The sequence below is a fragment of the Salvelinus namaycush genome, chromosome 1 (genome assembly GCF_016432855.1).
Source record: "Salvelinus namaycush isolate Seneca chromosome 1, SaNama_1.0, whole genome shotgun sequence".
NCBI lineage: Eukaryota > Metazoa > Chordata > Actinopteri > Salmoniformes > Salmonidae > Salvelinus > Salvelinus namaycush.
This window is the reverse complement of record NC_052307.1, coordinates 70,866,692-70,892,331: the sequence shown is the minus strand read 5'-3', so window position 1 is coordinate 70,892,331 and position 25,640 is coordinate 70,866,692. Positions and strand designations below refer to the sequence as shown.

At 43.6% G+C, this 25,640-nt stretch overlaps 2 protein-coding genes across 2 annotated transcripts; both read left to right on the top strand.

Moving 5' to 3' along the window:
• The first annotated feature begins 7,966 nt into the window (after positions 1–7,966).
• On the top strand, positions 7,967–13,791 carry LOC120056656 (complexin-3-like). Its single transcript, XM_039004870.1, has 3 exons — positions 7,967–8,124; positions 13,216–13,303; positions 13,567–13,791. Exons 1-3 carry the CDS (start codon positions 7,967–7,969, stop codon positions 13,789–13,791), a joined length of 471 nt encoding a protein of 156 aa, XP_038860798.1.
• Positions 13,792–19,077: 5,286 nt separating this feature from the next.
• On the top strand, positions 19,078–21,909 carry LOC120048135 (growth arrest-specific protein 1-like). The gene has a single exon (XM_038993864.1). It carries the CDS (start codon positions 19,687–19,689, stop codon positions 20,434–20,436), a length of 750 nt encoding a protein of 249 aa, XP_038849792.1. The 5' UTR covers positions 19,078–19,686; the 3' UTR covers positions 20,437–21,909.
• Positions 21,910–25,640: the final 3,731 nt, after the last annotated feature.

Below are 25,640 nucleotides of genomic sequence, written 5' to 3'. Positions count from 1 at the left end.
CAAACAAACACACACACACACACACACACACACACACACACACACACACACACACACACACACACACACACACACACACACACACACACACACACACACACACACACACACACACACATACACATACACATATACACACACATTAATAAAAACACAACCACATATCCCATTCAATATTAGGCTGGAGCCAGGGCTTGGGGCAAGCTGCTTGGGTCAGTGTGGCAGAGCAGAGTGGAGCCTCATGATGAGAACAGAATGGAGACGGAGTTGGACCACGCCCCCAGACGGACCACGCCCAACCTCTTACATCATTCTAGTTCTCCCAAGCCTGGGAACTGAACGCTCTCCAAGGCAAAGACTCTCTCTCTCCCTCCCTCGGATCCCTCGCTTTGTTTTCTTTTAATCCTAGACATTCCTCTTGCACTCAGAGTGGGCCAGTCTGTGTAGTGTAGTGGAGGGGCCCTAACACGGGCATGCGAGGACACTTTAGCTGGGAGGAAGTCAGTTCACATCATATAAACATGCAGGGACACTGTTTATTTGAATGTGGCTAGAAGTGCACACGGCTCTGCCATGACTCAAGCATACGTCACTTCATACAGGAATCTTTGTCATGGTTTTCGTGACAGTCTTAATCTTGGCCTGCCTGCGTGAGTATGAGGGGGGGGGGTAGAATGAGGATAGGGCTATATGTTGGGGATGTTGGCATGGGGGGGGGGAGCGAAGGGGTGGGTGAGGAGTGGGGGTCTGTAACTCTGCAACTCCACACAGGAAACAGGAGGAGTGTCTAGCCAGATGACAGGATGGAATTGGAGGAGATTGACTGCTGCTTTTTTCTTTTTTTGGTTCAGCATATTGAACAACTGTAACTCACTAAATGGGACCTTCTTTAATATAATTTTTACATATCCTAAGTGTCCAAAGGATGTCACTATGTTTCTAGTTAGAATTGCAGCATAATGAATATCCCATACAGAACTGAACAGACCTCTTTTGTGGGTTATGTGTATTCCACCACATGCATAGCCTACATGCATAACCACCACTTTACTCCATACAACATCCGCATCGAGCTAAAGGCTAGAGCTGCCGCTTTCAAGGAGCGGGACGCTTATAAGAAATCCCGCTATGCCCTCAGACGAACCATCAAAAAAGCAATGTGTCAATACAGGATTAAGATTGAATCCTACTACACCGGCTCTGACGCTCATTGGATGTGGCAGGGCTTGAAAACTATTACGGACTACAAAGGGAAACCCAGACGCGAGCTGCCCAGTGACATGAGCCTACCAGATGAGCTACATTTACATTTACATTTAAGTCATTTAGCAGACGCTCTTATCCAGAGCGACTTACAAATTGGTGCATTCACCTTATGATATCCAGTGGAACAGCCACTTTACAATAGTGCATTTAAATCTTTTAAGGGGGGGGGGGGGGGGGGGGGGGTTAGAAGGATTACTTTATCCTATCCTAGGTATTCCTTAAATGCATTAAATGCAGCTAAATGCATTTTATGCTCGCTTCGAGGAAAGCAACACTGAAGCATGCATGAGAGCACCAGCTGTTCTAGATGACTGTGTGATAACGCTCTCGGTAGCCGATGTGAACAAAACCTTTAAACAGGTCAACATTCACAAAGCCGCTGGGCCAGACGGATTACCAGGACGTGTACTCAAAGCATGCACGGACCAACTGTCAAGTGTCTTCACTAATATTTTCAACCTCTCCCTGACCAAGTCTGTAATATCAACATGTTTCAAGCAGACCCCCATAGTCCTTGTGCCCAAGGAAGCGAAGGTAACCTGCCTAAATGATTACCATCCCGTGGTACTCACGTCGGTAGCCATGAAGTGCTTTGAAAGGCTGGTCATGGCTCACATCAACAGCATCCTCCCAGACACCCTAGACCCACTCCAATTCGCATACCGCCCAAACAGATTCACAGATGATGCAATCTCAATCGCACTCCACACCGCCCTTTCTCACCTGGACAAAAGGAACACCTATGTGAGAATTCTGTTCATTGACTACAGCTCAGCGTTCAACACCACAGTGCCCATGAAGCTCATCACTAAGCTAAGGACTCTGGGACTAAACACCTCCCTTTGCAGCTGGATCCTGGACTTCCTGATGGGCCGCCCCCAGGTGGTAAGTGTAGGCAACAACACGTCTGCCACCCTGATCCTTAACACTGGGGCCCCTCAGGGGTGTGTACTTAGACCCCTCCTGTATTCCCTGTTCACCCACAACTGCGTGCCCAAACACAACTCCAACACCATCATTAAGTTTGCTGATGACACAACAGTGGTAGGTCTGATCACCGACAACGATGAGACGGGCCTATAGGGAGGAGGTCAGAGAACTGGCAGTATGGTGCCAGGACAACAACCTCTCCCTCAATGTGAGCAAGATAAAGGAGCTGATCGTGGACTACAAGAAAAGGCGGGCCGACAGGCCCCAATTAACATAGACGGGGCTGTAGTGGAGCGGGTCGAGAGTTTCAAGTTCCTTGGTGTCCACATCACCAACGAACTATCATGGTCCAAACATACCAAGACAGTCATGACGAGGGCACGACAAAACCTTTTCCCCCTCAGAAGACTGAAAAGATTTGGCATGACTCAAAAGGTTCTACAGCTGCATCATTGATCATTGAGAGCATCCTGACCGTTTGCATCACCGCGTGGTACGGCAACTGCTCGGCATCTGACCATAAGGCGCTACAGAGGGTAGTGCGAACGGCCCAGTACATCGCTGGGGGCAAGCTTCCTGCCATCCAGGACCTATATAATAGGCGATGTCAGAGGAAAGCCCATAAAATTGTCAGAGACTCCAGTCACCCAAGTTTTATACTGTTTTCTCTGTTACCGCACGGCAAGCGGTACCGGAGTGCCAAGTCTAGGACCAAAAGGCTCCTCAACAGCTTCTACCCCCAAGCCTGCTGATCAATTCATAAAAATCGCCACCGGACAATTTATATTGACCCCCCCCTCCTCCCTTTTGTACACTGCTGCTACCCGCTGTTTGTTTGTTACCTATGCATAGTCACTTTGCCCCCACCTACATGTACAGATTACCTCAACTAGCCTGTACCCCTGCACACTGACTCGGTACCGGTGCCCCCTGTATATTGCCTCGTTAGTGTTATTCTTATTGTGTTACTTTTTATTTTAGCCTAGTTGGTAAATATTTTCTTATTCTTGAACTGCGCTGTTGGTCAAGGGCTTTTAAGTAAGCATTTCACGGTAAAGTCTACACTTGTTGTATTTGACGCATGTGACAAATAAAGTTTTATTTTGATTTAATTTGACATACATTACCATCACCATTCATCATTCCTGCTCCTGCCCCCCAGTCACCTCTGACCTTTCCCTTATCCTCTAACCCTATTTCCTCCATTTCCTCTCCTCCCCATCCTCATTTCACCACTCCTCCCTTCTCCCTCTCTCACCATTCCTCTCTCTTTTCACCCTCATTGCCAATTGTTTACAGCAATTCAGATGAAAGAGAATCTTCCGGCTATTGCATCCCATTTCACCACAGTCAGCACTACCCTATTGTACTCTGCTATCCCTCTCAGGAAACTGGACTATATCAGGAAAATACAGGATGGAGGGAGGGAGAGATATGGAGGGGTAGAGAGAGAATTGAAGAGATGGGAAGGGTGGGAATGTGAGGTAATGGGAGAGAAGGGGACAGAGAGAGGTTGAGGGTGAAAGGTATAAGGTTTAAGTGAATGGGAAGCTGGTATGGACCAGTCTTTGTTGCATGATGTATCTTACCTTATGCTCATAATCAGGATATAGGGCGCATTCTAAGAAATAAATGTATGACCTAGTTTTTCTTTCTGCTTGCATTATGTATTTATATTGATGTGTGTATTTTCTGTACTTTATGTCATTCAGGGCTCATCTGTAAACGAGACCTTGGTCTCAGTATGACTCCTTGTTAAAATTAAGGTAAAATAAATCAAATAAAGATTCATATCCAATCTACATTATGATGCCCATGGTTTTCTGTTCATGTTAAAGCCTCCTGAACTCCACTACCACTTAAAATGTCTTCATACTCATGCTAAGCCCCAACATAATGTGTTGCTTATATGGTAGACAGTGATGTAAGTGGAAGGCCCAGTGTTAGCATCATGACCCCGAATGTAGTTTAGCACCTAAAAAACGAACCTAAGGCATGTCAAACATGCTGTCCATGGGCTGTGTGCAGCCTGCCATGATGTAACACTAACACCAAGCAACACTTGCCTCTTGGATTATTTCAGAAGATTTGATGTTGGAGAAACAACACTCCACACAATGGAATTAGGTCATTCCTAGCATCAGATTGTTTTGTTCAAGCACCGCAGGTGAAAAGTGAGTGACCCTCTGGATAATTGCCTTTGTAGAAATGGTCCCTTAGGCAAAGTAAGTGACAGCCCTGCACCAGCTGATGACTGCATATACTCATCGCTGTAGAGCTCCAAGCAAGCAAAGCTCCCTGAACCATTCTATTGTGTGCTGCTGCAGTCAGTAGTTACATGATGATTTTAAGCCCTCATCTGAGGAAACAAAGGTGTGACATATGTTGAGGATCAGAAGGGATGGCTGACATACAGGAAGGAGTTTCTATCCCATCGTTTGGTAATCCTAAACACCACCACCACCTGACTAACCCGAAATGATGGATAGCATGGTGCTCTCTGTCATGTTCACTCACACTAATCACTGGAAATGCTCAAGTCACATTAAGTGAGCAGCACGTTTGTGAATTCTGCTGGTGATTTCCCACCTGGAGGATAAAGATACTTTGTGTGCGTATTTTCACTGGACTAAATAGTACCAATTAATCAGAATATGGGAAGTCAGAGGGGGGATGGTTCCTTGGGTAGTACATCTACCCCCTTCACACTGAACTGGGGTTATGTCTCAGAGGTCACAGCAACCAAGCCCCTCAGCTACAGCTCCATACGCTACACTGTGACACACAAACACAGAAATAGGCTGATCCAGGCAGGGCCAGCTGTGCCCTCACCCAGACAGGCCCACACAGTTCTGTTGGGGTTTGTGTATAAAGTGCTTGTCCATGCGTGCTCATTATATAAGGGTTTGTGTAAGGCATTTTCATTAACGCACTCATGCGTCACGTCTATGCTTTGCATATAGCTCCATTGGTCATTTTCACAGAACATTTGATCTAATGGAAACACTTGAGTAAATGAGGGATACAAAGTATATTGAAAGCAGGTGTGGTTCCTGAGTTAATTAAGCAATTAACATCCCATCATGCTTAGAGTCATGTATACAAATGCTGGGCAGGCCATTATTTTGGCTACCATGGCTATGCCCCCATTGGATGACAATCCCTCCATCCACAGGGCACGAGTGGTCACTGAATGGTTTGATGAGCATGAAAACGATTCAAACCATATGCCATGGCCTTCTCAGTCACCAGATCTCAACCAAATTGAACACTTATAGGAGATTCTGGAGCGGTGCCTGAGAGCGTTTTCCACCACCATCAACAAAACACCCAATGATGGAATTTGTTGTGGAAGAATGGTGTCACATCCCTCCAATAGAGTTCCAGACACATGTAGAATCTATGCCAACGCACATTGAAGCTGTTCTGGCTCGAGGTGGCCCAACGCCCTATTAATAACACGCCTTATGTTGGTGTTTCCTTTATTTTGGCACTTACCAGTGTGTAAGATTATGTCTGCAACGCAATGAATATCTGTTTTTTCACCGTCTAGACTAAAATGAACAGAAAATGGCAACCTATTAATGAAACTAAGGATTTTCTGAATAATTGCTCCAATGCAGATACATGTTGTTGTGTTTTTCACATTTTGAATTTTACATACCAGTACTTAACATTCAAAGATTCAACAAGCTTGTTTGTCTGAGAAGATTGGTGGTGATTCAGTCCTTGGGCAGAGAGAGAGACAGGAAGAGAAAGATGCACAGGGAGATTGAGATAGATCTATATCCCCTGTCTGTCAGAGTCATCAATTACAGAGTAACTGTATAGGCCTATGTGAGTATATAGAATGTAGAAAAGCTGAAGCACCATGCTGTATCAATATCAGTATCCTCCTCACCACCACCACCACGCTCATGTGACATGGCCTGCAGTAGAATGGATGCCCCTGGAGACCCTCAAACACCCTGGTCCCACTGGTATCTGCAGTCTATATACTGTGTGTCTGTATAATTGACATAATGTATATTAATATCGGTCTGTATGCAACCTCCTTATCCAGGGCTGAATGGTGACTCATGACGAGCAGTGTGTGAGACAAGACGAGACCTGAGCTGTGAACAGAGAGCAGGTCCCAGGAGAACACTTGTGCTTAAATAAGAAACATCTCCTCACGGTGTCAATTCTTCTTACATTTTACGCAGATTACAATTCGATCATACTTATTTGTAAAGTTATAATTCAATTTACTTTATGTAGAGGAGGCTTTGAAGTTTGGCAGCCAGGGGATTTGAAACTACCCAGGTGGGTCTGTTAAGCCAGTGACAGAGTGCATTGAGACATGATCTGTCTCTCCTAATCCACTGGAAAGTAGGGCATGCTTCTTGGTGTCAGGCGTGCTTCGCACATCATGACGCAAAAGTTGTTGATTGAAGATGCACCTCATACTGTATCTGTGGAGAGTATACATTTACATTTTGTGGGATTTAAGAAAAAGACAGGGTGGAGAAAGAGAGAGAGAGAGGGGGGCAGAGAGAGCAAGAGGGAGGGAAAGAAGAGAGAGAAAAGAAAGATAGGATCTGTAACCAAATATTTAAATAACATTGTCTTAATGACGACCCCTACAGTATAGGCCTACAGACACACTTAGGCCTAGAAAAAGGACCCTTTCTGATTTCTAATTGATCTCATTAATTTGTAACACCATACCCTTTTCCTGTACTGTTGTGTATGGAGATAGGTTAGGTGAGACACACTGTTAATAACCTGGCGGTGAAGGATCAAATAGTCTGAGTGATGTGAGTGTGTGGTCTGTGTGTAAACCATAAAGCAAATAGCCTTTATCAGGGGCATGGACAACTGTTTATTGAGGTTTGTGCAACATTCCTTTCAAATGCAAATACACACCAGTTTGCCTGCAGGAGCTGCTCTCTCTCTCTCTTGCTCTCTTTCTCTCTCTCTCTTTCCCTGAGCAGCAGACAACTGCCCACCCCCACTCCATATGAGACACATGTTTATGTGCGCTCAGTGGAAAACAGATGATATTCCACATTAACATTTTAATAAAAATAGTATTAGACTATACTACACAGGACAAATGATGCAAAAATAATAATAAGTGATGTATTTCTTCAAATTGGATCGGATTATTTCATATGACATTTTGATTTTCACAACAACAAAAAAGCGCACAAAATGACTCCAAAGACGCACGGGCATCAAAACCATACAAAACAGCTAGCAGACACGGTAGTTGACTCGTCACGTGTGTGTGTCTGTCCCTGCCGGAGTCCGTTGTGAATGTGAGGAGCGCCTGTCTGACTCAATAGTGAGTAAAATCAGACGGCGAATCACGGGAACCCACGTGTGGTGCTAGGGCGCATCGTGAAAGCGCACGCTTAATCCAGCGATCCGTGGGATTGGGCAGAGGGAGTGGAGGTTGGGTTTGGAAAAAAAACACGGTTGGTAGAGTTGAGAGTCAAACTTATTGGCTCAGATATTTGTGCAGTCACGTCCTCTCTTGCTAACCTCCACCCTCAACGCGGAGCTGTCCATTGGCACTGGTGCTGAAACGCGTAGGTTCTCAATCCCTCACAGCGGTGCGAGACAGAGTGTCGAGAGTAAAACATTTGGATGATTGTATTGACTTTATCCATATATTTTTGAGAAGCTTTGGTGGATATCCATTGATTTACTCAGTTTTCATCAAGAGCGCATCAAAGGTCCACGTTCTGACCCGGTCAGTTAACGGACTCTAAGAGGCATAAATATGGCTTTTCTGGTGAAACAAATGGTGGGAGGGCATGTAAAGAACCTAACCGGGGGTTTGACTGAGGAAAAGCCCGAAGGAGAGAAATCGGAAGCCGCAGCGGCAGGAATGACCCAGGAGGAATTTGAACAATATCAACAACAGTTAGAGGAGGAAAAGTAAGAACAAACCCAAGTTTATCGATCCATTTGAATAGCCTATAGATTTTGAAAGGGTTACGTACTATAAAGCGGCGTTTATTCTGTGTAATGTCCAATGTAAAGACGCTGCTGAGCGCGTGCCTTCACTAGCCCCAGTGCGCCATGCACTATTTTACGCATCAGTGGGATCCACGGCGTGCTACCGAGCTCACCACACAGCTGCTACACTCGATAAATGAGTTTTCTTTCAGGTTTCAAGAATTAGGCTATATAGGACGGTTTTCCATTGGAATTCTTGCAATAGCCTAGAAACAAAAATGTGTAAGTAATCACAGTGAGTTTAATGCCCAATTATATTGTAAAACGGACTCGTTTTCCAATAGGCATATACTAATGACAATTGATAATTGTCTTCAGATTCATTCTAGAACATGAATTCAGTTACTTTTATGTCAATTTATCTCAAAATGTATTGATGTAACATTTTGAATATCTTCCTCAATGAGCTCTTCCTCAATGAGCTCCCCCCTTTTATGCATGTCCCTGTGATGTAGGCCTCCATTTTAATTTTGTTCACAAAGAGTAGACACCTCAACAGAATAAATTAGTCTGATGTGAGTATCTCTGATCTTGAAATGTATTTTTATCTGGGTATAACAAAGAAACCCATTGCCATAGCCATAGAATGTCCTCTGTCCATATCATAAAACATCTGATAATTGAATTGACTTCACTTCAAATTCCCCTATGTGAGAGGAGAAGATTTTTTATTTATTTATTTCACCTTTATTTAACCAGGTAGGCAAGTTGAGAACAAGTTCTCATTTACAATTGCGACCTGGCCAAGATAAAGCAAAGCAGTTCAACACATACAACAACACAGAGTTACACCTGAGGTAAAACAAACATACAGTCAATAATACAGTAGAAAAATAAGTCTAGATACAATGTGAGCAAATGAGGTGAGATAAGGGAGGTAAAGGCAAAAAAGGCCATGGTGGCGAAGTAAATACAATATAGCAAGTAAAACACTGGAATGGTAGATTTGCAGTGGAAGAATGTTTAAAGTAGAAATAGAAATAATGGGGTGCAAAGGAGCAAAATAAATAAATACAGTAGGGGATGAGGTAGTTGTTTGGGCTAAATTATAGATGGGCTATGTACAGGTGCAGTAATCTGTGAGCTGCTCTGACACCTGGTGCTTAAAGCTAGTGAGAGAGATAAGTGTTTCCAGTTTCAGAGATTTTTGTAGTTCGTTCCAGTCATTGGCAGCAGAGAACTGGAAGGAGAGGCAGCCAAAGGAGGAATGTCAAGATGTCAAGGTTTGAAACAGATGACTCTAGAAAAGCTCATAAATCTGAACATATATCTTGTCCTGTGAAAAAAATACCCTTGAAATGTGTCTTATCATGTGCAGTGCCTCCACACACACCTGTATCTATATGAAAAGTATACTTCATTAAAAAGAAATGGGTAGTACTACAGGGCACTACCCTGGCTTAAGGTCACATGGCTCCAGGCTCCAGGACAAACAGCCTGTTTGCTGTTGACATGTCAGACATGGTGGAGCATCCACTGACTCCCCTCAGAGACTAGCCTCAACTGTCCACAGCCCACGTTGACCTCAATCCCATACCATCATACATTACACTGGGCTTCAGGGGAGGTGAGCTCTTATAATGTGGCTACCGCCATACAATAGATCATAGCACAAAGTCTGGTGTCAGTGCTCTGTATAATCCAAGGAGAATAGGGTTGTTGGAATGGGGTTGTTTGCGGTGGCATGTCATATATAATCATGTTATCAGGCACAGTAGTCACAATGACATCCCCTGGTTATATGATGCCCTTGAGAGGAGAAGACACAAGACTCGTCATCTCAGTGCCATCAGGCGCTCTACCATTGGCTGTCACAGAGAGCTGGCTTATGTGCTGCTGTGTGGTGGTTTACATGCTCATGTTCATTCATAGTGGGCAAGATAACAGTAATGCCACTGTGAATATACACTGAGTGAACAAAACATTAAGAACACCTGTTCTTTCCATGACATAGACTGACCAGGTGAATCCAGGTGAAAGCTATGATCCCTTATTGATGTGACTTGTTAAATCCACTTCAATCAGTGTAGATGAAGGGGAGGAGACAGGTTAAAGAAGGATTTTTACGCCTTGAGACAATTGAGACATGGATTGTGTATTTGTGCCATTCAGAGGGTGAAAGGGAATAACAAAATATTTAAGTGCCTTTGAACGGGGTATGGTAGTAGGTGCCAGGTGCATCAGTTTGTGTCAAGAACTGCAACGCTGCTGGGTTTTTCACGCTCAACAGTTTTCCATGTGTATCAACAATGGTGCACCACCCAAAGGACATCCAGCCAACTGTGGGAAGCATCCTTGTGGAACGCTTTCGATACCTTGTAGAGTCCATGCCCCGACACATTGAGGCTGTTCTGAGGGCAAAAGGGGGTGCAACTCAATATTAGGAAGATGTTCTTGATGTTTTGTACACTCAGTATATATCCCCTCAGGGCCAGCCCTAGCCTTTTGGGGGACCAAGGCGAGATTTGGTTGGGGGGGCCCCAACCTCACAGGCAAAACATTTTAGTGCCCCCCCCCTTGACAGCGGAGAGAACATTTTGAAGTTTTAAAGCAAATTTCCTGAAATTCTATACATTTTGCCATGAATTTTCCCATGTTTATATGATATCTGAATGAGAGTGACTAACAAAACCAATTGGGGCCCCCTGGAGATCACCCTTCGTGCTCGATTGGTAATTTGGCCATGATTACTACAAGTTTAGATAGCTGGTTAGACTAATTTACCAATCTAAAAAATATTAACTGACATGGGCTAATTGAGTGACTGTCAGAACAAGAGGAAAACTGCTGTGACCACCTATGTTGCTTATGCCCAGGGCTGGCCCTGCATCCCCTGCATGATAGGGATATGACCTTGTCATTGGCCATGCACATGTATCATGTCATTGTTTACAGTACTGTATGTATGCATCATGATGTCATGCTGTCATTCAGACCACACTGTTGGCATGATCACATAGGTCTCGTGACGTCACCTCGGTTCATGGAGTCTGCTTCGGAATGTTTGGTGCAAGATGTAGGTCTAGTATTGTCTTTTGAAAGAGTTTAATCCTATTCAGGTGTTTAAATCACATTTTTAGTGATGGTTTCAATCTGATTATTGGAAAATTAGGGACAAAGATGATTTGAGTAATACTAAGAGGGCTGCCATGGAAAAGACAAACTGTCTCTTATCTGCCCTCTGCTGGAGTTACCAAATGGGTAGTATTGCAGTATTGCTGTACGTGGTGGTGAATTATAAATATCTGATTTACCTCAACATAAGGCTTGCAGTATGATGATATTTGTATGGTGGTGTAGGGCAGAGGACATGGTGATGGGGTGCTGTGGTGTCTGGGTGTGCTGTAGAGTGAGGTGATCCAAGGTTGTGTAGATTCACTGGTTTGGCAGCTGTAAAAGGAGGTGTGCTAGTCAGTCAGTGTTCTGGAGTGGATTAATCCTAGGTTCTGGGTTCAGAGGGTTTAGAGTTCTGTAGAGTGGTGTGGTCCTAGGTTCTGGGTTCAGAGGGTTTAGAGTTCTGTAGAGTGGTGTGGTCCTAGGTTCTGGGTTCAGAGGCTGTAGAGTTCTGTAGAGTGGTGTTGTCCTAAGTTCTGGGTTGGAAGGGTGTAGAGTTCTGTAGAGTGGTGTTGTCCTAGGTTCTGGGTTGGAAGGGTGTAGAGTTCTGTAGAGTGGTGTTGTCCTAGGTTCTGGGTTGGAAGGGTGTAGAGTTCTGTAGAGTGGTGTTGTCCTATGCTCTGGGTTGGAAGGGTGTAGAGTTCTGTAGAGTGGTGTTGTCCTAGGCTCTGGGTTGGAAGGGTGTAGAGTTCTGTAGAGTGGTGTTGTCCTAGGCTCTGGGTTGGAAGGGTGTAGAGTTCTGTAGAGTGGTGTTGTCTTATGCTCTGGGTTGGAAGGGTGTAGAGTTCTGTAGAGTGGTGTTGTCCTAGGCTCTGGGTTGGAAGGGTGTAGAGTTCTGTAGAGTGGTGTTGTCCTAGGCTCTGGGTTGGAAGGGTGTAGAGTTCTGTAGAGGGGTGTGATCCTAGGTTTCTGTGGGTTCACTAAGTTGGCAGCTGTAGAAATAGGTGAGTGCTAGTCAGTCAGTGAGTCAGTCAGTGAGTCAGTCAGTCAATGCTGCTCTACATCCCAGAAGTCTGAATATAATTCCCCAGTAGAGCAGTGGACCCGGCAGTAGACTACATCTGGATCTCACTGCAAGAGCAAAGCCTCTCTCTGTCGTTCTCCCTCTCTCTGCCTCCCTCCCTCCTCCTCTACCCCCAGGTGTTACTGCTGCTTGTCCACCTTCTGTTGGCCTGGACTCTTGAGTCAGAGTGCAGCTCAGCACAGGGCTCCCTGTGTTCTTTTCTTTCAGCCCTCACTATGAGATCCACAGTGGTATAAAAATCTAATATTGTCACATACACCAGATAGGTGCAGTGAAAGGTGTTGTTTACAGTGTCTGCCATAGTAGTACGGCGCCCTGGAGCAAATTAGGGTTAAGTGCCTTACTCAAGGGCACATCGACAGATTTTTCACCTTATCGGCTCAGGTATACGAAGCAGCGACCTTTTCATTACTGGCCCAACACTCTAACCGCGATGGCTGAGCTATGTGGTTAATAGTAACCAATGAATTTGTGCATTTGTGATACATCGCATTACAAACAAATCTAACAACGTTCCATACTAAAGACCAAGACATGTTAACATTACAAAAAGCCTTATGGATGATTTAAATTATCTTTATAGCATCTGTCCTCACATTGCCACTAATGCTGTTAAAACCTTAAACCTTCAGTCTAATTATGGAGGTGGACTGAAGGAGGCGTTTGTTATGAAGCATCAACTTCAAAGCCTCGAGATTATCCCACCTTTGCAGACGGTATGTGTGTGTGTGTGTGTGTGTGTGTGTGTGTGTGTGTGTGTGTGTGTGTGTGTGTGTGTGTGTGTGTGTGTGTGTGTGTGTGTGTGTGTGTGTGTGTGTGTGTTTAATCCACTGTTAACCATTGTTAACCATTTTCTCTCTGGTTTTCCCCAGGCAGGAACGAGATGCTAGTTTTGCGCAGAAGAAAGCTGAGCGGGCAACAGTTAGAAGTCACTTCCGGGACAAATACAGACTGCCAAAGGTACATCCATTACTGATTCTGCATATTTGATTCAAGCATTTTCTTACTACATGTTATTACAGTTATTACAGGGTCAGATCTAGGTTGTGTCCTTGAAGCAAAGACACCATCCAAATGTGTTCTGTTTGTACTCTCTTTCCTTTCTCCCTATGTCTCAATCATCTCATTCCTATCCCTTTCCTTTGCCCTCGCTCCCTACACCCTCTCCCACTGGCCTGTGTGTTTGTGTTTGTGTTTCTGTCTCCACTGTGTGTGCGACCCAGAATGAGCTGGATGACACTCAGATCCAGCAGGCGGGGGATGACGTGGAGCTGCCCACAGAGCTAGCCAAGATGATCGCTGACGACAACAAGGAGGAGGCGTCCAAAACGTCTGTCCTGGGCCAGCTGACCAACATCCAGAATGTGGACATGGACCAGCTGAAGGACAAGGCCCAGGCCACGCTGGAAGACCTCAAACAGTCTGCTGAGAAGTGCAATCTCATGTGATCTGGCTGGCTGACTGAATTCCTGCTCTCTCTCTATCTCTCCCTCCCTTACTCTCTTTATCTGTACAACAAAGGATCTATGTAAGATATCATATGGTCTATGATCATGTACAAACGTTGATAGTCATGTTGCTTTGAATACACACACATACAGTCAACACTGCCTCACACACACAAACATACTGCAGCAGCTTCTGGCCAAGGAATCAGAGTAAACACTGTCTAAGCTGTGGGGGAATGCAGAGTAAACAATGTCTAAGCTGTGGGGGAATCAGAGTAAACAATGTCTAAGCTGTGGGGGAATGCAGAGTAAACAATGTCTAAGCTGTGGGGGAATGCAGAGTAAACAATGTCTAAACTGTGGGGGAATCAGAGTAAACACTGTCTAAGCTGTGGGGGAATCAGAGTAAACACTGTCTAAGCTGTGGGGGAATCAGAGTAAACACTGTCTAAGCTGTGGGGGAATCAGAGTAAACAATGTCTAAGCTGTGGGGGAATGCAGAGTAAACAATGTCTAAGCTGTGGGGGAATGCAGAGTAAACAATGTCTAAACTGTGGGGGAATCAGAGTAAACACTGTCTAAGCTGTGGGGGAATCAGAGTAAACACTGTCTAAGCTGTGGGGGAATCAGAGTAAACAATGTCTAAGCTGTGGGAGAATCAGAGTAAACACTGTCTAAGCTGTGGGGGAATCAGAGTAAACACTGTCTAAGCTGTGGGGGAACCAGAGTAAACAATGTCTAAACTGTGGCGGAATCAGAGTAAACAATGTCTAAACTGTGGGGGAATCAGAGTAAACAATGTCTAAACTGTGGGGGAATCAGAGTAAACAATGTCTAAACTGTGGGGGAATCAGAGTAAACACTGTCTAAACTGTGGGGGAATCAGAGTAAACAATGTCTAAACTGTGGGGGAATCAGAGTAAACAATGTCTAAACTGTGGGGGAATCAGAGTAAACACTGTCTAAACTGTGGGGGAATCAGAGTAAACAATGTCTAAACTGTGGGGGAATCAGAGTAAACAATGTCTAAACTGTGGGGGAACCAGAGTAAACAATGTCTAAACTGTGGGGGAATCAGAGTAAACACTGTCTAAACTGTGGGGGAATCAGAGTAAACAATGTCTAAACTGTGGGGGAATCAGAGTAAACAATGTCTAAACTGTGGGGGAATCAGAGTAAACAATGTCTAAACTGTGGGGGAACCAGAGTAAACAATGTCTAAACTGTGGGGGAATCAGAGTAAACAATGTCTAAACTGTGGGGGAATCAGAGTAAACACTGTCTAAGCTGTGGGGGAACCAGAGTAAACAATGTCTAAACTGTGGGGGAATCAGAGTAAACAATGTCTAAACTGTGGGGGAATCAGAGTAAACACTGTCTAAGCTGTGGGGGAATCAGAGTAAACACTGTCTAAGCTGTGGGGGAATCAGAGTAAACAATGTCTAAACTGTGGGGGAATCAGAGTAAACACTGTCTAAGCTGTGGGGGAATCAGAGTAAACAATGTCTAAACTGTGGGGGAATCAGAGTAAACACTGTCTAAGCTGTGGGGGAACCAGAGTAAACAATGTCTAAACTGTGGCGGAATCAGAGTAAACAATGTCTAAACTGTGGGGGAATCAGAGTAAACACTGTCTAAACTGTGGGGGAATCAGAGTAAACACTGTCTAAACTGTGGGGGAATCAGAGTAAACAATGTCTAAACTGTGGGGGAATCAGAGTAAACAATGTCTAAACTGTGGGGGAATCAGAGTAAACACTGTCTAAGCTGTGGGGGAATCAGAGTAAACAATGTCTAAGCTGTGGGGGAATGCAGAGTAAACAATGTCTAAGCTGTGGGGGAATGCAGAGTAAACAATGTCTAAACTGTGGGGGAATCAGAGTAAACACTGTCTAAGCTGTGGGGGAATCAGAGTAAACACTGTCTAAGCTGTGGGGGAATCAGAGTAAACAATGTCTAAGCTGTGGGGGAATCAGAGTAAACACTGTCTAAGCTGTGGGGGAATCAGAGTAAACACTGTCTAAGCTGTGGGGGAACCAGAGTAAACAATGTCTAAACTGTGGCGGAATCAGAGTAAACAATGTCTAAACTGTGGGGGAATCAGAGTAAACAATGTCTAAACTGTGGGGGAATCAGAGTAAACAATGTCTAAACTGTGGGGGAATCAGAGTAAACACTGTCTAAACTGTGGGGGAATCAGAGTAAACAATGTCTAAACTGTGGGGGAATCAGAGTAAACAATGTCTAAACTGTGGGGGAATCAGAGTAAACACTGTCTAAACTGTGGGGGAATCAGAGTAAACAATGTCTAAACTGTGGGGGAATCAGAGTAAACAATGTCTAAACTGTGGGGGAACCAGAGTAAACAATGTCTAAACTGTGGGGGAATCAGAGTAAACACTGTCTAAACTGTGGGGGAATAAATGTAAACAATGTCTAAACTGTGGGGGAATCAGAGTAAACAATGTCTAAACTGTGGGGGAATCAGAGTAAACAATGTCTAAACTGTGGGGGAACCAGAGTAAACAATGTCTAAACTGTGGGGGAATCAGAGTAAACAATGTCTAAACTGTGGGGGAATCAGAGTAAACACTGTCTAAGCTGTGGGGGAACCAGAGTAAACAATGTCTAAACTGTGGGGGAATCAGAGTAAACAATGTCTAAACTGTGGGGGAATCAGAGTAAACACTGTCTAAGCTGTGGGGGAATCAGAGTAAACACTGTCTAAGCTGTGGGGGAATCAGAGTAAACAATGTCTAAACTGTGGGGGAATCAGAGTAAACACTGTCTAAGCTGTGGGGGAATCAGAGTAAACAATGTCTAAACTGTGGGGGAATCAGAGTAAACACTGTCTAAGCTGTGGGGGAACCAGAGTAAACAATGTCTAAACTGTGGCGGAATCAGAGTAAACAATGTCTAAACTGTGGGGGAATCAGAGTAATAGTCTTATGCCAAAGACCCTTCGCAGAAAAGCATTTAGACAATGGCACAAAGTATATCAACTAGTCATATTAAGTGTGAGACTAAATCAAACTTTCTTGTCTAGGGACCACATTCAGTACATTACAAACCAAGTGTCTGTTATATCTATCGCAGGCGTAAATGTATTTGCGGTTAGCCTGTTCTGTTGTCCATCTAGTCTATGGTCATTAACTCGTTGGGGCCTTGCTAAGAGACAGCTCGTCCTCTGTAATGCCAACCCATCTAACCTTTCAACTCTAGCCTTTAACCTGTCCTCATATTGACCCATGACCTCTCCATCTCAGTGTTGTTTTGTGCTGGTGGTTTGGTGTCGTTTAAACGCTATGATATGTCAAATGCTGTCTTTGAAAATGTCATCCTCTGGCTGAGTGCTGGTCATAGTGTTTAATAAGTACACAATACTATGAACATATATGAACATATATATGAACATATAGTATTTGGTATTTGTCTGATTTGTTGTTGTATCACTAAATAAAGACGCAGGTGAGAGCAGGAGAGGGGTTTGTCAACCTTATTTGTATTACAGTAATATACAGTATATATTTCTCAAATACAGTGGTTCATGTCTTGTAATAGTTGAACAGTCCTTTCGTGACATTACAGTAATTGCATTTGAAGAAAGGATGGTGAACATGCCTTAGTAGCTTGTTTTATGTGATAGCTACTTTGTGCTTTCTTGTCAGTTCCATGAAGCAAAAGAAACAAGTGTGAATATAACTAATTCTTACTCAAGTCTTACAGAGCCTGATCACCTATACATATCTATCTGTATTAAAATGTGTGACCTGCGATGATACTTTAAAGCCAACAGCAAGACCTTTCATTTCCAGTCACCCTATGGGGTGATTCAGGTTGATCTCATGATGATATTTCAGGAAGAGACATGTTGTTCATGATGTTTCTGTTTCCTGTCCACTCTTTGCTTCTTTTACATCATCTTTGTTTTTCAATGCTGTATGAAACGTATTGATTTTTGACTGACTGTTGAAACCATAATAAACAGATTTTTATAATGTATGCGTCATGTTTCTCCATTTGTTATCCAGCCAGTCTGACCATCTGGTCAGAAACTCCAGGACGGAAGATTTATAACATATAATTTACAGTAGCCATCGTTTGAGGCGATAAAACAAAACCTAATGTTCTGAACACTAGGTGGAGACAAAAATACAACGTCATCAGGAATGTTTGTTGATTAGTGATTGTTGAATTAATGACAAACGGAATTTAATCCTTAATCCATATTAGCCCCTAATTATTATCATGAAATTATTATCATTACAATAATGAAAGGCCAAATTATTATGTTACAGTTGTTATAACCATTGTTATAACCACGTTCTTAAGTTAACCTTTATAATTATGTTTTTATTTTTTATTATAACCATTATTAGTGGCAACTTTACCTTCCAGTGAAGTCTGATAATAAGCTCAGCCATCTGGCAGAATCAATAGCTCTTTGCAAAAGTGTAGTGTTTTTCAGGGAGAAGCCAGCCAGAAACTGCTTTGTGACATTTCGAGACAGCCCGGGTGTCGCTACGGGTTTTTCCAATCGCTTTTTTCAAATCACGTTAGTTAGCATTTCAATAGCAGAGAAGCCTGAGCTATTGGTAGTTTTCAAGTGCGGTGTGAAAGGGGAGAGCTGTAAAATATATTGATGCTGAAACCTTCCTCTATTGATAGGCGCAGGGCGTGAACAATTTTCAGCCTAGAAAGACACTGTGCCACTGCATGGCCAATCTGACACAATTGGGGTGAAACGGGCCAGAAAATACTATTCTCTTCAATTCTGTTCTATCAATCAGGGCTTAAAAACTCACTAGAAAGAACAGCGTGAGGGAGAGTGAAAAGAGCGACAATTAGTAGAACTTTAAGTGAAACCCTCACTGTGCGACGGTTTTCATAGAGGTTTCCCTCCTCGAGTTATCGCTAAAAAGGAACAGATTTGTTTTTTTCTGCACTTAAAATTGGAGCAGTGGGTGCAGATGTGAGCTTCTAGCAATGGAATGCTTTCTGTCGACTGCTAGGGGGCTTGTGTGCGCCCCACACTCACTACCTCCCCAAACGTTGATGTGTTTTGTAAGGGGGACCACACAGGTCGTGAGTTTCATTAAATTTATAAACATTTTATTTATCCTGTATGACGAGCAGATTGCCAAAAACTACTTTGCTATAGAAATGAGTCCCACGAACTCGTCAATGACGACCAATCGTTGACCAGGATTGTAAATGGGAGAGGGGGCAAGGAAAACTTTCCTTTCTTTTTCTGGAAAAGGAGGGGTGTTGTGGGGGAAAGATTAACGAAGCGTGAAGCGTAACTGCAAGAGGGGGACAAAGACACATAGCTAGAGAAAATGCTACAGTGAGAAGAGGCAGTCCTAATGAATTCAACCAAAATAGTATGGAATACAGAACATGGAAAATATGAAAGTTTTTTAAAGCCAAGAAAGTTGGACGTATTTTGAAAACAAGAGTAAAGAGTTATGCTTTCAAACGAGGGCACGAAATGTGGATAGTAGGTGTCCGAACTTTGGACTGCGCATGTGGTCACTTTTTGTTCCTTTTTTACTGACACGACTGTGACAGTTTTGCGGAGGATAGTGTTGCTTTGTTGCGTAGCTGACTCTATGCAAAGGATTTCAACATTTTTACTCATCCGTCCCAGACTGGATTCATTCTACCGCATAAAACGGACTGTTATTCCACAACTGTCAAGCGTGTATTGGAGAGGCAGAGGGATGTCTTTAGGTTTGTAGCTAGGCCTACTAAACACATTCATGTTTGGACCATAAACGCCTCATACTAAATGGGTTTATTAGTTACATTACGTTTTAAATTAATCATAGACTTGGCTGTCCCGCACTAACTGGAGGAAAATGTGCGCATCGTCGAACTAGAGCTCTCTCCAGCATGAAAAGTTGGTGCAGCGCTCTGGCGCTCTTCTCATCGGTGCTGTTGGCGCTAGATGCCCAGTTAATATGTTGGCAAGCCCTGCTCCGATGCCACGAGGAGGCAGACTGTGAGCTTGCGTATAGCCAGTATCTAGCCGCCTGTGAAGGAAACGTTAGAGGCCCCAGAAGGCAATGCCCCAGCCACTGTATCAACGCGTTGATAAGACTGAATCACACCCGCAATGGCCCTTACCTCGAGAGGTGTGACTGTGGTCAGGACATGGAGTGTAGGGATGCAAAGCGAGCGATTGAGCCATGCCTCCCCCGGAGGTATCCTGGAGACGCGGGGGGGATAGGATGCACAGAGGCCCGTCAACGCTGCGAGGACGACACCGGCTGCCACTCCTCCCTGACAGCCTACTTGTCTTACTGTGGGCAACTCTTCAACGGCAGGAAATGCTCGTCCAGGTGCAAGGCCACAATACAACAGATGCTATTCATCCCAAATGGCATGCTACTAAACCAGTGTGTGTGCGACGGGGTGGAAAGGCCGTTCTGTGAGGTAGTCAAGGAGAACATGAGCAAACTGTGCCAGATTGGAGACCACAGTGTTATTTCAGACCAGGCAGATATGGACGATATGTATGAGGATGAAGACTATGATTCGAAAACAGAGGAGATATATCCTCCTGACTCAAATGTTAGTTCCCCGCAGCTGTCAAGCTATATGGCCTTATTATGCATCACTCTCGCACGGATATTCTTTTGAGAAATGAATGTGGCCTCTTGTTGTGACCTCTCAGTTGGACAGACAGGACAGTCTGCTCGGGGACGGGTCCAATCTAATGAGCACGTGGGTTTGATGTAGCGGAATACTATTTGCTACTAGTAATCTCCTATGGGCCTAATTGATTTTTCATATTTTGATGTGATGCCTTAATGCCTTCATCTGGGACACAAGAATTTACAGGACATTCAGACCACCAATTCAATTTGCAAACTAGGCCTAGGCTACTCATGAAATATCCTAGGTCGAAACTGTTCTGGAGTGTAAAGATCCATAAAGTGATTGTTTAAGGAGAAGTGAACCAAACTTGACTTCATTGTAACAGTACTCCTCATTGGGCATTGCATCCATTACTTCTGGGCTACCTTTTAAACTCTTATGCCTATTTGTTTAGTTTTGTCTCAATGGTCCTTGGAGTGTGGCTTTATTAAGACTTAAGATAAACATTGGACCAGTCCAGTTTCTGTTTGCTTTCCTCTTTATTTTAGGGGCCTCTGCATTGTTGCAGCCATCACACTTCAAATATTTGTGGGGAACTGCCAGTGAACAGACAAGGGTTTGGAATCAAGTAGGCCTAGTTAAATTAACTGAAGTGCCTCTCCAGCCCCCCTACCCCCCATGACACATCCCCCACTCTTGATAGTTTTATTTAAAATGTCCCCCCACTCTCCCCCTTTAGGGACCCCCCTTTCTTTATTGAAAGCAAGAAGTCACCCTTCTCCTTATAGACTGGCCTCTTCAAGATGAATGTGGACTTATGATAGACTTATATGGACAAAAGAAGAGGCACTAGTGTTTTTTCTCAGAAAAAAATAAGAAATACCAGTTTATTACTATGAACAGCAGTACACAAGCTACTTGTTAATAGGCCTAGTTTAATTTATTATTCATTTCATATAAAGTGTAATGGGTTCCTTTCCAGGACAGAAACATGCTTGACAGTTAGCCTAGATATTTAGTAAGAAGGGAAGAAGCTAAGAAGTTATTCCATTATTTTTTAATGAAGCTAATCCTTCCCGTGTCTTGTCATTATCTTTACAAGATGTCACTTTAAGTTGTTCTAAACTAATCTTTGTTTTTGTCATGATCGTCAATGTCATTTATTTTTTTATTTCACCTTGTTGGGTAGATGCTGGTCCATAGGGAAATGTAACTGTCATGTTGATGTTAAATTATATACATAAAAAAAGAAAATAATGAAGGAATCTATGTTTTACATGTATATGTCATATATTAATGCTGTAAATTAGTGTCCAATTTTGTCCATTGTGACTTTACAGTCAATACACCACCTCATGAATAATATGGCAGTGGTTTACATGTACAAAAACAATGTTTTTTGAAATAATTCTGCAGGTAGATTTGTCATCTCAACCATTGTGGAAAGAAATAATGGATACTTGTTATATATGGAAAATAATTTATGTAATAAAATGATTAAGTGTGAGTCAAAAAGTCCAACTGTTTATTTGACATCCTGTATGTTATTCAAAGTAGGAATGTTTCCAAGCCCCAACTAAATGAAACATCACACCAAAACTATCAGACCTAAAGTATAGGCAAATGTAACTGTGCTGGAAGTAGAGAAGAAGACTGGAATGTTCAATAAGGGAAAAATGTCATTTTGGATCAGGCTCCAAAGTCACGTGTCGCCCTTGAATGTGAACTTGTGCCATTGCCAAGCAAAGCTAAAGGACCAGCAGACATTGAATCGTTTTGAATGTCTACTGCGTTGATTTTTGAAATGATACACTTGCATTTCTGGTAGTCCTGGCAATAGCAACTTTTACATGAAAAGACAAAACAGGACCTCTCACTACTGTCTTCTCATATCATCCAACTTCCCTGGAATTTGTATTTTTTTTTTAGAGACATGTATTTTGTTGACACAATAGTCCTAGAACAGGGTGATTGCATCTGAATGAATGCCTCCTGTGGCTGCTGAAACCACAAGTAACTGTGTGACTGCTGTGTATCCTTCATAATACCAGCATTGTGTAATACTTTAGGGATCAGGCCCAGTGTAACTGAAACCCAAGCAGGAATGTTAAGTGTCTGGCTGCATAATACATCTTATTTGGAAGAGAAGGCCAGGACTCTCTGTGCTCTTTGAGACATTTCAGGTTTAAGTTACTGCTTACTGGTAAATTGTGCCTAATTACTTGTAAATGGCACTTTCTGTGTCAGTGTTAAAAGGTCAGTCACGACTCTTGAGAATGCAGTATTGTGCATTTGATCGTTTTGCCTTACAGTGCTTCTCAGTTCTCTTGGTCTTCAATGACATTTTCAGAGAAATAACTATGGAAATATAGCACATTAATAAATGTAGCATTTTTATAACACAGTGAGAACGCAATGGGTGTTTTTGTGTCTACTTATCTCCTAAATCCTGCTAATAACCTTTTAGGCAGGTTAGTAGGTAAATATAAATCCTTGGCACAAATAGCTCATAGTAATAATTCTTTATTTACAGGTCCTTAACAAACTGTATGGAAGTGTTATGTAATCTAAGTTTGATCGAGTCAAGATAAGTGGAATTTGAAGTCATGACAGGAAATCTGTGTTCAATTCATAGTTCCTTTGACAATAGACTGACCAAGTTGTCCCCTTCCCATCTTCACCTAAATCAAATTTGATTGGTCACATGCGGCGAATACAACAGGTGTAGACCTTACAGCGAAATGCTTACTTACATTATTTTCTAAACAAAATACTTGCTCGTAACGCTCAACAGACAGTCCTTAGATTGTTCAAAAGTGCGTTTCACTGGTGCATTTAAAAGCGGAAGGGAGGGAAAGGGATTCTGTATAGTTGAGGTAAGACCCTCCTAACTCAGCCAATCTGTCTAACCATCGCCATGCATCTCAAAGTTGTCCAACTCTAACTCACCCACACCCCTCCTTCAAATCCCCCACTCAGCTTCTGGGAACAAAATCAAAACAAACAGAAGCAGGGGAGCCTTGGGGTGAGTGGGGGACGGCAGAGGGAGGATTTACAGAGGCTGCAGTGTGCTGGAGCCCATTTTCTAAATTATCTTTATTCAACGTTTCTCTGAAACAAACCCCTGCCTGCCCCCAGGCCTACGAGAGGGGGTGACACAGGGATTTAGGGGAGAGTTTTGTTTCTCATCTGTACAATGTTCTATTCATGATAGCAGTCTACCCACTGTGAATGGTTGATGTGTGTGTGTTTGGGGGTAGGGAAGTTGAGGGGTCCTTAGTTCCTTACGGATTAACCTCCCCCCCCTTATAACTTTAGCTGATGTCAATACAGCTCCACCGTCGTCCCATTAGGAGTACCAACAGAGGCTGATAGAGTGCCAGGAGAGGGGGAAAGGGTACAAGTGCTCATGATGGAGCTGAACTGAAATGGAGGCCAATTAAACTCACAATGCCACAGGGCTGTGGTTGGTTGGCAAGGGGGTCAAAGGGGTAAAAGGCATAGTGGTTGACTATTCAACTTTTTGGCATTCCCTTATAGCGTATACCGCCATCTCTACTGGTGCTCATGCCAGTCCTCTACACGCCCTGCTACCCTGGACTACATTAGGGCTTCCTCGCCTTACGTTATGGAAACGGGCCAGTTGTGTCCTCAGGAGAGGGAACCAAATGGTGACTACATGGCCACGAGACAGCAGTAGGCCTCCAACAGGCAGTGACAGACTCACCAAGACATCCATGAAACCTTACACTCAGACCACAATATTATTTTACCAAGCTTTACATTTCAACCCGAACTACAAGTACAGTGCCTTCGGAAAAAAGTATTCAGACCACATTACTTTTCCCACATTTTTTACAGCCTTATTCTAAAATTGATTAATCGTTTTTTCCCCCTCATCAATCTACACACAATACCCCATAATGACAAAGCAAAAACTGTTTTTTGAAATTGTTGCTAATTTATTAAAAATTTAAAACTGAAATATCACATTTACATAAGTATTCAGATCATTTACTCAGTACTTTGTTGAAGCACCTTTGGCAGCGATTACAGCCTTGAGTCTTCTTGGGTGGGACACTACAAGCTTGGCATATCTGTGTTTGTGGAGTTTCTCCCATTCTTCTCTGCAGATCCTCTCAAGCTCTGTCAGGTTGGATGGGGAGCGTTGCTGCACAGCTATTTTCAGGTCTCTCCAGAGATGTTCGATCAGGTTCAAGTCCGGGCTCTGGCTGGACCACTCAAGGACATTCAGAGACTTGTCCCGAAGCCACTCCTGCGTTGTTTTGGCTGTGTGCTTAGGGACGTTGTCCTGTTGGAAGGTGAACCATCGCCCCAGTCTGAGGTCCTGAGCACTCTGGAGCAGGTTTTCATCAAGGATCTCTCTGTAGTTTGCTCTGTTCATCTTTGTCTCGATCCTGACTAGAATCCCAGTCCCTGCCGCTGAAAAACATCCCCACAGCATGATGCTGCCACCACCATGCTTCACCGTAGGAATGGTGCCAGGTTTCCTCCAGACGTGACACTTGGCATTCAGGCCAAAGAGTTCAATCTAGGCTTAATCAGACCAGAGAATCTTGATTCTCATGGTCTGAGAGTCTTTAGGTGCCCTTTGGCAAACTCCAAGCGGGTTGTCATGTGCCAGTTACTGAAGAGTGGCTTCCGTCTGGCCACTCTACCATAAAGGCCTGATTGGTGGAGTGCTGCAGAGATGGTTGTCCTTCTGAAAGGTTCTCTCATCTCCACAGAAGAACTCTAGTGCTCTGTCAGAGTGACCATCGGGTTCTTAGTCACCTGCCTGACCAAGGCCCTTCTCCTCCGATTGCTCAGTTTGTCCGGGCGGCCAGCTCTAAGAAGAGTCTTGGTGGTTCCAAACTTCTTCCATTTAAGAATGATGGAGGCCACTGTGTTCTTGGGGACCTTCAATGCTGCAGATTTGTTTTGGTACCATTCCCCAGATCTGTGCCTCGACACAATCTTGTCTCGGAGCTCTATGAATTCCTTCGACAACATGCCTTGGTTTTAGCTCTGACATGCACTGTCAACTGTGGGACCTTACATAAACAGGCGTGTGCCTTTCCAAATAATGTCCAATCAATTGAATTTACCACAGGTGGACTCCAATCAAGTTGTAGAAACATCTCTAGAATGATCAATGGAAACAGGATGCACCTGAGCTCAATTGAGTCTCATCGCAAAGGGTCTGAATACATATGTAATAAGGCATCTGTTTTTTTTGTTAATGA

Coding starts and splice junctions, on each gene's coding strand:
- LOC120056656 (XM_039004870.1), top strand. CDS start 7,967: ATGGCTTTTCTGGTGAAACAAATGGTGGGAGGGCATGTAAAGAACCTA. Junction 8,125..13,215: donor CAACAGTTAGAGGAGGAAAA/GTAAGAACAAAC, acceptor GGTTTTCCCCAG/GCAGGAACGAGATGCTAGTT. Junction 13,304..13,566: donor ACAAATACAGACTGCCAAAG/GTACATCCATTA, acceptor TGTGCGACCCAG/AATGAGCTGGATGACACTCA.
- LOC120048135 (XM_038993864.1), top strand. CDS start 19,687: ATGAAAAGTTGGTGCAGCGCTCTGGCGCTCTTCTCATCGGTGCTGTTG.